This window comes from Pelobates fuscus, chromosome 3 (genome assembly GCF_036172605.1).
Source record: "Pelobates fuscus isolate aPelFus1 chromosome 3, aPelFus1.pri, whole genome shotgun sequence".
NCBI lineage: Eukaryota > Metazoa > Chordata > Amphibia > Anura > Pelobatidae > Pelobates > Pelobates fuscus.
This window is the reverse complement of record NC_086319.1, coordinates 16188648-16205481: the sequence shown is the minus strand read 5'-3', so window position 1 is coordinate 16205481 and position 16834 is coordinate 16188648. Positions and strand designations below refer to the sequence as shown.

The 16834-nt window shown below is 36.7% G+C and overlaps 1 protein-coding gene across 3 annotated transcripts in view; it reads right to left on the bottom strand.

Annotated features, from left to right (window-relative positions):
- Window positions 1-8338: 8338 nt before the first annotated feature.
- PPARA (peroxisome proliferator activated receptor alpha) overlaps window positions 8339-16834 on the bottom strand; it is a 45366-nt gene continuing 36870 nt past the window's right edge. For all 3 annotated transcript variants that reach the window (XM_063446751.1, XM_063446752.1, XM_063446753.1), the window contains exons 7-8: window positions 12178-12625; window positions 8339-10792 (exon numbers count right to left, since the gene is read on the bottom strand). In XM_063446751.1, the coding sequence (XP_063302821.1) occupies window positions 10545-10792; window positions 12178-12625 (696 nt within the window). In that variant the 3' untranslated portion in view covers window positions 8339-10544. The remainder of the gene's footprint in view (window positions 10793-12177; window positions 12626-16834) is intronic.

Sequence of the window (16834 nt, the reverse complement as noted above, 5' to 3'; positions counted from 1 at the left end):
GAGTGGTCGCACTCTCTCCCGGTCGGACACACGCGGTCCGCGGGCGGAGGCGACTGCGGTGAGCGGCCACGTGGGGAAGAAGATCCGGCCGCTGGGTACTTGGGGGAGCGCACGCGAGTACCCCCGCGGCCGGCAAAGTACATGGGACCGCCGGAGATGAACTCTGCGGTCCCGGAGCTCGGGGGTCGAAGGAGGCAGATGTAGTAAGCCTCCTGAAGCCCCCAAACGGCACGCACACCGCCAGGAAAAGGCGAAAAACAAATAGCATAAAAAACGGGCATAAACAAGCCATGGGAAACGGACAGGGGGTGGGCACAAGTCCAAGGAAAAAACAGCAAGGACCCCAAAGACCCCCCCACAAATATATAGGAAAATACAGCGATAGTCTGAAGTTGCAGGGGACTAAGAAATCACATAAGATATATAACACAGCATGATTGGAACAAATCCAACAAGGGCAGAAATAATATAAATACATAAGAAAAAATCTCACAAGAGTAAAATAAATAAATATATTACTGAAGATAAAAATAATTTTTACAAAATATAATCTAAAATACTGAATATAAGCAATAAAATCCCAAAGCCACCCACTATAAGCAGGAGGCAGTGGTACTCTGACCTGTACTGACTGAGGAAATGATGCATGGGGACGGGAGTTTTATAGTACCTAACTTTTTTCTGATTGGTTGTTTATCTGTGCTGCTGTGGAGTTCTAGTAAAGAGAGACTTAAGCAAATACGAAGCCTCCTGTCATGTTATAAAATTAATGTCATACTCATCAGATGTGAATTTCCATTTGCCAGTTTATAGTGGAGAGTGAAGATTTTGAGCCTTGATGCCAATCACCATAACCACTACAGTGTAGTGCAGGGCCAGCTCAGTGGGTGAGAGTGACATCTGATCACTCTCAGCCAATGAGCTAAGCCTTGCACTGCCAAGTAACTCCTGGCACTATAATTATGCTATAGTAGTTATGGTGCTTGATGCTAAAAGTTAAGCTTTCTGCAACCCTGAGCATTACATTAGGACTTTAGAGTTCTAAGGTACAAAAATGTGCAAAATGTTTATATATGTACATGAACTTTATAATGTGCTCTAGAGATCAGTTATTGGTATAAGGAGCTGCGACCAGCCTGAGCTGAAATATTGAAGGTTCTGTAAATAAATATCTATCGTGCAGCATGACACAAAGATGGTTAAACCAAGTTAAATCAAAACTTAAATCTGGTGGGTTTGCAATACCACTCAAAATTAAACTAGGTTTTACATTTCTTTGGAGCCCTTGAGATGGACATTAAGCTAGTTGTAGTAGAGGGCCATTACACTATCTGGGTGAATGATTTTAATACTTTGATTGCTTCCAGAGTGACTGTGCTGCTCCTGTGGCTATAGAGGGCAATCGAGAGCTACAAATTAAGAAATTCCTTGCTCGAACTCACCTGGAGGGTATCTGTCAACCTACCTGAAAGAGTGAAAAGCTTAGGATTTTTTTTTTTTTTTTTTAAATTAGTTAAGTATAATTCACTCTTCAGTGAATAAACAGTCTCTATTTTTAGAGTTTATTTTCATATGTATGCATACTTTATTAATGCAGGAATAAGTATCTCTTGTTAACAAATAAATAGACAAAAAATGTGCACATTCGTTTCAAAATAGATTTTATTTGAAAATGTTAAGGCAAAACAGTACCTCGTTGTTACATTAGAGAGTCAAACAAAACGGATAGTTCAGCACTTAGATGTGTCATGCTTCTAAATTTGCAGAATTAAAACCTTGAATCTCTAAACCTGTGTATGTAGGACTTCAAACGTGGGTATCTCAGTCAAATATGAATACATTATCACACTTCGAACAAATAATTATATCTATATCAATTTTGTTTAGTGCAAAACTTCCCTCTCAAAGGGAAATAATAGCTGAAAGACAAAGGTATCAGATAAATAGACTTTAGAAAACATATGGGTAACAGTTTCCATACCTTGAAAGAAACATTTGGAGATATACATGTTTTGTGTCTTGGTAGTTAGCTTCATTACCATCTAAAATATATAGATTGCCCAGCGACCAAACATATTGACTACTGCTGGCGCACACGTACTATTGAAACCTTCTAAATCACATCCCTGAGTACCGTAAGTCAATCTTAAACAAAGAAACTACATTTTTTTTTTCTACAAGTAGATTGGCAGTGGTCATTACAATATCCTAATAATCCTGATTTTATGATATTTGCAAACATCAGGTTTAAATTGTTTAAATGGACAGTTAAACAATGGATATAGATATATATATATATATATATATATATATATATATATATATATATATATATATATATATATATATATATATGAAATTACACTCTCTAAATTCATTTTAAACTTCAATCAAGTGTTACGTGTTACACCCGAGGACAAGCAGGACGTTGCTGCAATACACACAAGGTAATAACATGTACAGAAGGATATTGCTTCCTACAGAGCAACAAAGCATTTATTTAGACTAATGTACGATTCATCAATATATGGAAACTTTTACATCTATATTGTTAGAATGTTACAAAATGCCCTACATGTTGGAGAAACTGTCCAAGCTTGTATGGCAAGATAATCTTCGTTATGTATAATTTAGTTAGGATGTCAGTTTTTTTGCTCTCTAAAATATAATATTTTGATATGCACTCTATAGTTATATTAGAATTATACTATAATGCCCACATACTGCTGTGCAATCATTGTCATGTCTTGCAGTATTTAAGGAAAGTAACTCAGATTTTCTCTAATAGAAAGACCAGCACTATATAGAAATACAAATCTGTCCCACACCATTCCCACCACATCAAAAACATAATAAAAACCTGGCAACAATGATATTATTACACATATATGTATCTAGACACACAAAAATTGGGAAGGGGGCAAGGGCACAAAGTAATACCATTATGTGGCAATTGACATCTTAGTACACAAGACTTATAAAAGTATTCATTATTAAAACTATACATTGATTACTAAACCAGATTAGGAGAATTTAAATCCCACCCAAAAGTTGATTCTAGCCAATAGACATTGTAAGATCCAAGGCGTTAGAAAGACAATGCTGTTTCAGGTTCCGAATGTTTACAATGACTGACTTTGCTACAAAAAGCACCGGTTCTAAATCCATGGGAGTACAAACTGTAATGTACAAAGAATTCATTTTTTGCAGCCTACACGTGGCTTCACAGCGGACACTATCAGGGTTACTGACTAGAGTGAGAATTGTTGGGAATTTCAAATTTATGGCTAAAATATTACCAAACTGGGAAAATTCTCCCAAACCGGCTACTTTGACCTTCACTTTGATTTCTCAACGATTCTCTCCTATATGAGAACATGTCCCTTGCTACATTGTGTCCTTGATTGGAGAAGGCAATATACTGTTGACTAGTGCATGGTCGGTTTGGGTTAAGCCTGTATTTTTTGTTTAAGGAAAGGATACGTTTGTAATTAACCCTAAGAGTTCAAACTAGCACCTAGGTTATCTGTTCCACTCACATGGGAGAGTTGGAGAGCTTGCTAATTCAATACACATTAAAATGATAGATGATTTGCTACCATTGGTAATTGTTCAGTAGGTTAGTGTATATTCATTTATAATTTTAAACCTTAAATCCGCAGATGCACTAAGGAAAGATCTCTCCTGTAAGGATAATCTAAATAATTATATTATTCAACAGCCCCTCAGTCTCCTCATCACGTAGGAAGATTTCTAATAAAACCTTTCTCCAGTTTAATGCATTATGGACACAACTTATTTAACAAGGGAAGGGCCCCAATAATTTAATAAACAGCGGCCTGTGGAGCGATAAAAAGGACATTGCAAATTATAGGCCAAAGCAGACGATTTGGAAAAAAGTCTATTCAGATTTTGATACACCTGCTTCAAAATGACCGAGTAAGGGAATAGTAAACAAGACCTCTCTGTAACTTGTACCAGCCAAGAACAGAGTGAGTGGCCGGCGAAGATTTATGGTAACACGAGGGTAACAGGCTATTTTATCTGACATGATGATCTATATCCGATGAATCCATGCATATCCCAGCACATTCGATGTTAGTCTACATGTTACTGTTATTTGAACCAAATATTGACTGTACTTATGTTACGGCAAACCTGTCAGGAATTTATTCACAGACTGGGTGGGTTTGTAAAAACTGCCAAAGCAGCGACATTAAGAACTTCATTCTAGGGGTAAAGTAATCATATTAGCTTATTAAGGAGTATATACTAATACAAATAATATCAAAAATAGAAATGTACAACAGAAGGAAGGTACTAGCGCTAATTATCTAGCATGTTTCAGAACTTGCAAATCCAGTAACCTGGTCAGATGCTGGCACACAGGTTTGCTACTCATTTCTTTTTCCAATCACAATTCTGTCCATAACAACTTTGAGAGGGATGCGGTTATCATCTCAATTATTAATGGCTTCACATCAATTTATGCAGCCACAGTAATCTATTCAATTATTGGATTCCGTGCCACAGCCAGATATGATGACTGTTTTGACAGCACTATTCTTGCTTTGACAAATGCATTTGATTTGCCAGAGGGAAATAGAACACAAGATAACTATGATAGTAGTTGAACACGTTGAATCAAACAAACACAGATATAATTGCATCTTTACGCCTTCAGACTTGTGATCTAAATACAATTTTATCAGAGAAATCAAGAAAGGGAAAGAACATTCATCAAAGAAGGGATAGGGTCGCCTCTACGGACCCCACAACCCATTCAATTGAGCTATATATTTAGCTCTTAAAAGTGTGAGTGGGATTTTTTTCACTCTATTTCTATATATTATATTTATATCACAGTATACACTATGTTTGGTTGTATTTGTTTATATTTTTAAGGTATTACATACCACTTATGGACGTTTGTGTATAAAGTCAAGGTACTGTCTATTACGATTTTTGTACACTTTCTACATTTTCACGGTTTTAATATATTTATATACAGCGCTTCACCTTCACTTCACTATCCTAATACAAATAATATACATACTGCAATTTGTAAAATAGTGTTTATGAGAACATTTTACGATTGAGACGTTAAACAAGAGATTCCCTTTATAACGGCGACAATGTGTTTTGCATGAATAGCAGCTGTCAAAATCTGTCAAACACTTGTCTGTGCACAATATATACAGACAGCGGGCTGGTCTGCGGGGTCATATCGTGTGACAATGGCCCTATCTACTGAGTGATGCTAAAATATAAAAACAATAGAATTCCACTCCCTAAGCAGCAACTTCTAGTGATTTCACAACCTTTTTGAAAGATTTCAGACAAACGGGCAGAGCTGGAAGAACAACCAAAAAGAAAGAAAAACAATAATACAGATTTGGAGCATTCGTTCTCTCAAACGCTATTTTATCCTACATTTTGCAAACCATTTCTGTGCACACAACTTGCTGTTTAGTGGATAACCCCCAAGATTCTAGGTACACTACGCAAAACAAGCCTCAGCCAGGCCAAAGAGTGCACATCATGTATTCATTCCGCTGGCCCTCTGGCAAAGACACCACCATACTAATATTTATTGTGTAAACAAATGATCCAATGTCTATACGTATATACAGTCATCGGAAAAAGAAAGTACACCCGCTTAGAATTCTAGGGTTCTACATATCAGGAGGACATATTAATAATAATCATCAGTTCCTTAGCAGATCTTAAAATTAGGTAAATACAACCTCAGCTGAAAAACAATGCATGGCATATTACACAGTGTCATGATTTAATAAAAAATAAAGCCAAAACGGAGAAGCCATGTGTGAAACACAAAGTACACCCTTACTGCTCCCATGGGAATTAAAAGGCTAAGTAGCAGACAGGTGCTGCTAATCAAATACCCTTGTTTAATTGACCATCAGCAAGTGTAACCACCTCTATAAAAGCCGACGGTTTAGCAGTTTGTTGGTCCGGAGCATTCAGGTGTGTGTGTTAACACAATGCCAAGGAGGAAAATAATGATCTTAGAGAAGGAATTATTGCTGCCCATCAAACTGGGAAGGTTATAAGGCCATTTTCAAACAATTTAAAGTCCATCATTCTACAGTGAGAAAGATTATTAAAAAGTGGAAAACATTCAAGACCATCTTCACAAGAGTGGACGTCCCAGCAAATTTACCCTAAGATTAGATGCACAATGCTCAGAGAAATTGCAAAAAAAAAAAAAAAAAAAAACCACAAGAGTTACATCTGTCATGTATTGTTCATCCGAGGTTCTATTTAAGTTCTGAAGTTCATCTAATTTTAAGAGCTGCTAATCAACAGATGATTATAATGTCCTGATATGTAAAACCATAGAATTCAGGTGTACTTTCTCTTCCCCCATGACTGTAGTTCCCTACTCACAGTATCCAGATACACTCTAACCAATCAGAGTCACAGCATGCTTTAGTGTTTTCTAAAAGTGATTTAGTACAATAATTCTCTTATTTAATAAGGACACTAAATGCTGGTTTTAACTGCTACTTCTTTACTAGAAGAGAAGTTAAAATAGCAGCCATATTTCTTTCTATTTCAAAGCAACACACACAGGATTATTTACTAACGTGAGAATTCAAAGTGAGTTTAAAATTTAAGGTTAAAAATAACCGTACTGGGAACATTCTCCAAGTCCAGTTCCTGTTCAGCTATTTGGCATTAGATTTGACATTCGTTTTGGATCCTTACTTGATGAATAATCCTGACACGGTTTACATTCAATAAAGCCATTTGAGCTGGATGTGTGTGTTGCAAGAACAGAGTCAAAATCCGTTCTTGACGTTCACCGTCCTCACACATTGTACGACACAGGCTGCCATGAGAGCGTGCCTGCCACGCATCCTCTACGAGAAGCATCTGATTGGACAAAATAGTCGCCGAGCATGATGGCGTGGAGGGAAATTGGGCTGCAGAAAAGATGCTGTCTTGGGGCTGGGCTACTGGTGAGTAAAGGGGTAATTTAATTATCTGCCTTAAAAAAACCCTTTAACAATTATTTGGGGGACTATACTGTTCCTGTAAAAGTAATACCCAACCGTAGTATCAGTCGGCAAAATGCGTTGGGTTGTACATGCCTCATCTAGTAGATGAAACTAGGATTACATTGTTAGGGAGATGGCACCAAACTACAGCATCAGTCAAGCAAAAACGCTGGATTGTAGCAGCCTAGTTTGTTACTAAACTTATTATACTTGATACTAAAGGGCTAGTGTTTTTTTTGTTGTTGTTGTTTTTTTTTAAAGGGATGGTGCTAAACTGTACCATTAGCTTAGGCTAATGTAAACAGTATAAATGTACAAAACTATCCCATCCATCCCCTTTAAAAAAAAAGGAAGCCAGCAGACATTACATAAAAGAAAGATAACACATTTTAAAGATAAAAGATGCTTTTATGAAGCACACTCACAAAACAAGAGAAAAAAATCCCTGAGAACAAAAATGCTTTTACTTACGTAGTGCATTTAAAAAAAAAAATATCTATTCTAAATTTAAACTATTTAAGCCACTGTAAAATATTTTAGGTTTGGAAAATGAACTCCTCCTGTTAATAAAGCACGAGACATTGCACAATATTTAGTATCTCAAATCAACATCAAGTATATTGTTTATGTTACGCAAGCAATCTCTGGTGATTTTTTGCCAAAGTCTAAATAAAAAAAATTAAACACAATAAAAGTCTTAAAAATTTTAACTTCAGTTCCATTACCTCCCAAACCTATAAGATGAAGCATATGTACGATCACTGTCCAACATTTGGACCTGCGATAGGTTTGGGGATTACAACTGCTTTGTGATATGTTTGGGGCATACACCTGCTTTGCTCAAGGCTGCACTTCCTGAATCCCAAAATAGGCTGCAATCTTTAGTACGGGTTTCACAGGAGCAATACTGGATAGGTTAAAGCAATCTCCACCCACATTCACCAGTGCTGCTACCTACTTAAAACCCCACCAAAATTTACTTTCTCTATAATTTTTTTGATCCTGCAAGAAATGTCTATTCCATTTACATCGAGGGGTGCAATATCCAATTCCACTGAACATTTGATCAACAGCCATAGGCGTACAATAACCTTTGACAGAATTGTTTTTTTTCACTACTAGTAATTACTAGTTACTTGCCCTCCATTCTTACAGGAGGGAAAGGCCCTACCAACAAAAACCAGGCAGAACAAATTAAACTTTTGCTCCACCCCAAGCACATCTTGGTGCACAAGAGGCAACTACATATCTAAACAGGCGTATCAGGTGCAAGGGTCACACAGGATCCCCGTTCTACAGCAACAAGTTCTTCTGTTGAAGCTCCTCCACCTGATACACCGGCCCTAAACATTTCATCTCACAGATGTCTTCAGCAGATATAAAACTTATAAAGTGTCCTTTATTTTCAGGCACAAAAAAAATGAATGTGAGATTTGAGGTTTTCAACACGAATGAATTAAGTGTGTTTGAAAACTTTATGCTATACAGTATGTACAATATAGGTCTCCTTTCTCCTATGGTGCCGACTTGGAAGGCAGGTCGGCCGACCTTCATGTTGAGGATTCTGTTAAAAGTGCTTGTATGTGCCGCTATTTTTCTTTCTCTGATTCTTGTCCTTTGATATTATGTTTACCGATTCCCTTGCTGGTTTGTGAGTTGTATATCTTCTGCCTGGTTTTTGTTACTAGATACCTGTCCTGCTATGATAATGAAGAAAACTAGCCAGTTGTGATGTAGCTTCTACTATGAAGAAATGATTATACAGTAACACGACATTATCTGATGAATCAAGATGAGAAAGAAAAAAGTATTTTTAAAGTACCCTTGATTAAAATTGCATACTCCAAATATGTCAAATTGTAGTAATATCAAAAATGTTCTGTTTCATATATATATATACACACAAGGGGGCAGATATTTGCTCAAAAGTAAACACAACGTACTTAACATTAGATCAGCTTGCCAAATATAACTCTAGCTTGGAAAATGTTTGGTACGCAATGTTTGCTGTAATAAAGATAAATGTTGATATTCAGCTAAGAGAATTTTTTTCCCCCTTTGACTGCAATAAAAATGTTGTTGACATTTTTTTTTTCAGCCCTTTGAAGCAATGTGTGTATTAAACATACACGTTAGTTTACTTACATTCCTTTACCTTGGGGCAGGAACAATCGACACAAATAGAAAAAGAAAAACTACATTTTTGCAAGATTATTAAATATTACAAACATTTAAAAATTTCCACTGACTTTGCAAAATTAAATCTACTTCTTAGTACGAGAGAGCCAGCATGTCTGGTTTTAAAATATCCTAGACCCCATTGGCCATTTTTATTTTTTTTAACAGACTTTGATTTAAATTTAGTCAGCTACATTACAACCTTTCATTATTTCACGTAACATATCTCTAAATAGTAAAAAGTTAGGGTTTTCATAAATCTCATATTAAAACTTAATATTAACCTCTGCAGCACGTCAGGGTGATAGGCTGTGTATCGGATACAAGCAAAATACACAGGATTACTTCCCAATAACTATTAAAATGTGCCATTACCACCAAAGTAATTAGTTCCTCTTTAACAACTATTAGCCAGGAGCTACAATCAATCTTCGCAATGGGTTACTAGGAAGTTAATCTTCTGAAAAATCTCAGGCTCAGCTTATTTTGAAAGTTTCCAGGTACTTACAAAACTCAACATGTTAGATAAACACCAATATTGTACATCACACTTCGATTAACTGACAGCAACGTGTAGCATCTTACTTCTTGATTAACATGGGGAAAGGCCGATGTTTGAGGAAATTTAACATTTCTTTTCCACGTTGGGAAAGAGAATAAGGAAACATTCATCAACATTTTCCTTGGAAAAGCTGCTTGAGTATACACTAAATACTGCCCAGCAACAGCAAAGCAGTTCCATTTGATCCTTCTCCAACTCCTAACATGGCAAATTAGTCGACCTGTAGAGAATATGTGAGGTCCTGCAAGTCTTCTATTTGACCTCTACAAGTCTTCTTTGTAAAGCACCTGGTGACCTGAGGTGGCCCTCAGGATTGAGAGTAGGGCTTGGCCTCTTGTCTGTTCTGGATCTCAGCCATGATACTTTTCTGAAACAATAAAGTGGGTTAAATGGACAAAGGTTACCAAAATTATTACATTTCTATCCCTGGAAACCTGGAAGCACAAACAATTACACGCTGATAATGGACCTGAGTACTACCTCCAAAATATGGTCAACGGAAAGGGCGATTGCTTCACACGGCTATTACTCTTTAAAAAAAATAGATTGAAACTATACAAAAATAAAATAACGTGATCCTGTAGTGTGTGACGTCTCCGTGTGAGATTTAAAGAACAAAGTACGTATATCTTTGTTTTCCTTTTTTTTTTTTGCAATAGACAAAAGGCACTACTGTTTATCAGAACAAGTGTGGTGGGAAGGGGTGTTAAATGATCGCTTTGCCCAACTCTAATGCAAAAAAACTGTGAAAAAATATATATATAGATATCTGTAAGTCCTTAGTACATATCCCTGTAGATCTCTTGCAATAAGGGATGCAGTGCTGCATCTGTTTCAGTCTTTTTGATTGTCTGTACCATGAGAGCATGTTCTGTTACCAACTGACGCAAGTCTGCCATTTTCTGGAGGAGCTTGGGAAACAGAAAGCTTTCGTCCGGGTGGTTCAATTGCAGATGCAGCTTCAGGACATGAACCAGGTTCTCCTGTATTTGCTCGATGCTGGCTACATTCACCAGTCCTGGGCGGTCTGGGAAGAATGAGATGGGGAAATAAGACAAAGAAAAAATAGTAATTACAAGTAACTTGTATTTAATCTAATCAAGAAGTATTTTTTAAGATTTTGGTTATCATTAAAAAAGCAAAAAACAAAAAAAATACACCGAATCCCTCATTTTAATCAACAACCACTCACTCACTTATGGAAACATAAAGTAAAGTAATTAAAAGCTGCTTGACAACTATTTTATTTTTTGAAGAGTCTAGTGCATTCGACATGCACTTCCATTCCATTTTCAGAACTATAAATAAATAACACGTTCTTAAAGGGACACTATAGTCACTAGAACCACTACAGCTTATTGTAGTGGTTCTGGTATCTTTAGCCTGTCCCTGTCGGCTTTTCAATATAAACACTGCCTTTTCAGAGGAATTGGTGCCTAGTAACACCTCCAGTGGCAGTCACTCAGACGGCCACTGGAGGTGCTTCCTGTGTCAAAGCCACGCAGTGTGCAACACCTACTAGCGTTTCCATGCTCTGGGAGGCGCTGAACATTCCCCATAGAGATGCATTGATTCAGTGCATCTCTATGAAGAGATACGGATTGACGCAGCGTGATGTTATGCCGCGCATGCGCAATTGCCTCCCAATGCTTTCCTGTTGGAAAGCATTGGATTGGCTGAGATCATCAAGATTGGAGGTGGACCCAATAGGGGTCAGCCGCAGCGACACTGGCGTGGAATGGGAAAAAAATGGAAGTAACAAAACCTTTACTCTAAACAATGTCACTAATTGTTCCATAATGTCCCTTTAAAACACAGACTTAATGAATTAAAACTACATAGATTATTTTAATTAAAAAAAGAAGTGTTCAGTTGTTTACATTAGAACAACGATGATTTTAAGGGGATAAACATTATATACATATGCACACAGCCAGTTCAAGTAGATATCTGATGAACTTTTCTTTAACAGGATTTATTCATGGCAAGAACAAAAATAAACTGCTGGAAATGGTTGTGGTGGCAGGGTTCAAGGGACAAGGACACTGCATCCAGACCACTTCAATGAGATGGAGTGATCTTGGAGCCTATAGTGTCCCTTTAAAAGTAAATTTAAAATTTCAGGCCAAAATAGCGGAAATGAAAACACAGCTGTTCCCAATTCAACTAATTTGGGCGAAAATTAACTACTCCGAATTTAAACTTTTTAACCATGGCAGAGTCATTAACTCATCCACGAAGCCCGAGTTCAATTAAAAAACACTGCAAGTACCACTAACTTGTTATATAGTCTAAATATTGAGATGGTAAAATAATTCCATGTTCTAAAAGCAAATGACAGTAAATCGAAATAAAATGCAGTTTTTCAAGTTGTTTTATAGGAAATTGCAATTTGAGAAGCATGGTCCTCACCTCCACAGCAGATAAGAGCAGCTACAAATAGGGAAATATCGCTGTCATCTAGCTCCAGGGCGTTGAACTTCATGGCAAACTCGAATTTTGGTTCCATCATGTCTCCGATCGGCTTCCTCAAACTCTTCAAAAACTCTCGTGTTATGAAACCGTTCCCATAAGCCACCAGCATCCCGTCTTTGTTCATTACCGAAGCTAGCATGGCAAACATGGCCTCGTAGACACCATATTTTAACAAAGTCACCTGATCGTTTAGGTCCAATTCGGTGAAGCCCGGTATAGATTTGGCAAATTCAGTAAGTTCTGTTACAGTTTCAACAGATGTGTACTGACAGCAATGGAAAATTCGGACTTCTGCAACTTTATTCTGTATCCCGTTGGCAACAAGCTTTGCGACCAGAGTCTTTTCTCCAATACTTAATGTTTCCATATCATGTATGACGAACGGCTAAAAGACAAACAAAGAACATGCTTTCATAATCACATAAGAATATTTATTTATATAATCATTTTATTAACCACTTAAGGGCAGAGGCAATTGTCCAAGTTCTGAACCTAAACCTAAACATAACCTAGAATTTGAGCAATATGTCTGTTCAACCATAGTTTACCTTTTTCATATTAAGTGCACACACTCTTGTTATATATAATTTTGTTAAGGAGGAACATGGCTTTAATTTCACATCAAATGAATATATATGAAACAATTTAGTATGAATAAAATCTAAAAAAAAAAAAAAGTGTAAGAAATTAAGAAATGTTATTTTTTAAGTTCTGCGTGGCATTTTAACTGTGAATGTCAAAACTCTTTATTATTGCTTTAACTGCAATACTGCTGGGCCTACATTGCATTTGAGACCGTATGGCAGTCCAGGAATGAAAATTACGCCCATCATGGCATACCCTTTGCAATAGTAGACAACTCAAGTTAGCGTTCATATTTGGTTTTCAATTTTTTTTCAAAAACTGCCCCCTTTCACTGTTGATATTATCAACATACATTTTACTGCTCTAAAAGGCTCATATTAGTGTTACATAGAACATAGAAACATAGAATGTGACGGCAGATAAGAACCATTCGGCCCATCTAGTCTGCCCAGTTTTCTAAATACTTTCATTAGTCCCTGGCCTTATCTTATAGTTAGGATAGCCTTATGCCTATCCCACGCATGCTTAAACTCCTTCACTGTGTTAACCTCTACCACTTCAGCTGGAAGGCTATTCCATGCATCCACTACCCTCTCAGTAAAGTAATACTTCCTGATATTATTTTTAAACCTTTGTCCCTCTAATTTAAGACTATGTCCTCTGGTTGTGGTAGTTTTTCTTCTTTTAAATATAGTCTCCTCCTTTACTGTGTTGATTCCCTTTATGTATTTAAATGTTTCTATCATATCCCCCCTGTCTCGTCTTTCCTCCAAACTATACATGTTGAGATCCTTTAACCTTTCCTGGTAAGTTTTATCCTGCAATCCATGAACCAGTTTAGTAGCCCTTCTTTGAACTCTCTCTAAGGTATCAATATCCTTCTGAAGATATGGTCTCCAGTACTGTGTACAGTACTCCAAGTGAGGTCTCACCAGTGTTCTGTACAATGGCATGAGCACTTCCCTCTTTCTACTGCTAATACCTCTCCCTATACAACCAAGCATTCTGCTAGCATTTCCTGCTGCTCTATTACATTGTCTGCCTACCTTTAAGTCATCAGAAATAATCACCCCTAAATCCCTTTCCTCAGATGTTGAGGTTAGGACTCTATCAAATATTCTGTACTCTGCCCTTGGGATTTTACGTCCAAGATGCATTATCTTGCACTTATCCACATTAAATGTCAGTTGCCACAACTCTGACCATTTTTCTAGTTTACCTAAATCATTTGCCATTTGGCTTATCCCTCCTGGAACATCAACCCTGTTACATATCTTAGTATCATCCGCAAAAAGACACACCTTACCATCAAGACCTTCTGCAATATCACTAATAAAAATATTAAAGAGAATGGGTCCAAGTACAGATCCCTGAGGTTCAGCGATATCTCAACAGTACCCCCAGGTACAGGTTTTATGGGGGTTTGGAAAGTTACAAGGTAATACAGGACTTGCAAATTAAATTCTCTGGACTTTCAGCCTAGGTTTTATATATTTAATTTCTTTATAAAAATAAAAAAAAATCCTATAATATATAAAATTTCATTCTAGGTTTATATTTATATGTTATTTTTTCATAATTATGTGGTTTTATGAATTCTCTGTTGGGTGATCTGCCTGACAACCTAGGCATATTTCAATAGTAACAGGATATTATATGCATCAAAACAACTTTACCCTATTGAAGCAGTTTAACTTTATAGATCATGCCTCTGCAGTTTTGCTGCTCAATTCTCTGCCATTTAGGAGTTAAATCACTTTTGTTTCGGTTTATGCAGCCTTAGCCACACCTACCCTGGCTGTGACTGACACAGCCTGCATAAAAAAAAAAAAATCTTCCTCTGTATACAGTATTGAAGTTAAATCACACACAGCAGACTCATGCAGAGTCTTGACGGCTATTACATAAACATTTTATTGATATGGTGGTTTTTATGGGATAAATATTTTTACTTGTATTAAATTTGTACTTCTATTTTAATTGTATTGTGTAATGTCTATATGTATTTTAGGGTGTTAAAGCTTTTTTTCTATTAATGAAAAAGGGATAGTATTTCTTAGGTACTGGAGGTACTATAATATTAGGTAGGGACTTCTAAAGCTTACACTGGGAGTCATTTTTGATACAGTTTTTTTATCACTCGCTACTGTATTTCTGATCAGAGGCCAACTGTGTTTCATTGTCCTTGTGAATCTGAATTAACAGAGCATGAGATAAGAAATTCTAGATTAAACAGACTGTGCAATAAAGGAACAAATAATATCTAGGTATCATTATCTAGCCCCCCGGTGAACTGGATCCTGAATACATTAAAGGACACAGCATGATTGATACTGCGACCCCTACAATTAGCCGTTCTGGGACAAGAAAGTTCACATGTTAAGGTGTCAACAGAAAGGTGACCGTAGCTAAGCTTTTCTGCACTATCACTGCATGGTGAGATCTAACCACGATTATTATTATTATTATTTTTTTTTTAAATTCTTATATGTTCCTGATTTTTTCTTATTTGATTTCTTGAGTACTCAAAGAACGTTACATACAGAGACTTGCTTTTTTTATTTTGCTACACACTATATCTTACATGGAACAGAACAGTGTGGACTATCGTAGGACGTACCTCAGCATATCTACTTAACAGTGAGTCTTGATGCAGACAGGATTCAGGATTTTTTTTAAAATGATTTTCTTCTGATTTATAGATACTATATGGACATTTCTTTTCCCTGTTTATGAATTCAGGTTACTTATATAACTGGTGTACATAATATGAATTCTTTTTTTTTTATAGTAGAAGTGATGCACTAATGAATTACCTTGTATAGTGCATGAATAAAAACCTTTTTGATTTTTTCAGCAACTGATTTGGTGTGCTGTATCACTATTTTTATTTAGTCTATATTTTAGTTGAGGTTATTATGGGTGGGTAACCTCGATTTACAGGCTTGAGTGCCAACATTTGCATTTTTGTTGTATCATTGTCTATCATTAACAGGAAGTGTTTAGAAAGGCTGTACAAGTCACATGCAGGGTGGTGTGACTAGAACTTTATAAACAAAGTGGTTTATCTGCTAAACGGCAGAGGGGTGAGCAATGAGACTGCAGAGGCATGATCTATACACTAAAACTGCTTCATAAAGCTAAAGTTGTTTGTTGTTTTGGTGCCAACAGTTTCCCTTTAAGGAAAGAGGCATATGTATTAATGGGACGGCAACTTACACAAAATGAAAATAAAGTGAATAGAAAAATTACTTCTCCTTGTAGTCCTTTTAAAACTCTGCTGAAAATACCGGTAAATCACCCCTCCCCCTTTTTTGATAATTTTTTTTTAAATAAAACATGTTCCAGCACAAATATCAACATAACAAACAACAGTCCTGCTCTCCAAGCAGAAAATACTTAATACGAGGGAGGGATAGGGAGAACAGGGCATTCAAGGACAACTCCAATAATTATTCACAGTAATCCAATAATATAAATCAGCTTTACGTGCTAGCGGTGAGGAAATTAACATCTTCATTGATACAAATACATACAACAATTAAATTCACAATGCGTATGTAGATGTGCTAATACACCAAAAACAAGTCACAACACTACTTTCCAATAGCAAGAATAACTCAGTGCTTTGTACTCAGACTACTAGAGTAAAAGGCCATGAGGACAAAGTGAGCCAACTCAAATAGCCATCAGCCCTCCAATATGGCCAAATAGTGAAACAATCGTCTATCCCAGCTCTGTGAATGGTCCAGCACAGTCTAGCACTCATACCATAAGTTACAGCAGTGGTTCCCAAACTTTTTAGGTTCAAGTTTTCCTTAACATTTTAATATTTTTCCAAGGCGCCCCAAGTCAAAACAAATTTCTAAGTAGTATATATGAACAGCGCTGCGGCATATACTGGGCCACTGTTTAGAAGAAGTGTTTCCGGGTCAGGGGCAGATCCAGAACTTAATCTTGGGAGGGGCACTGGCAGATTATTACAAAAAAACAATCCAGGTAAAATAAC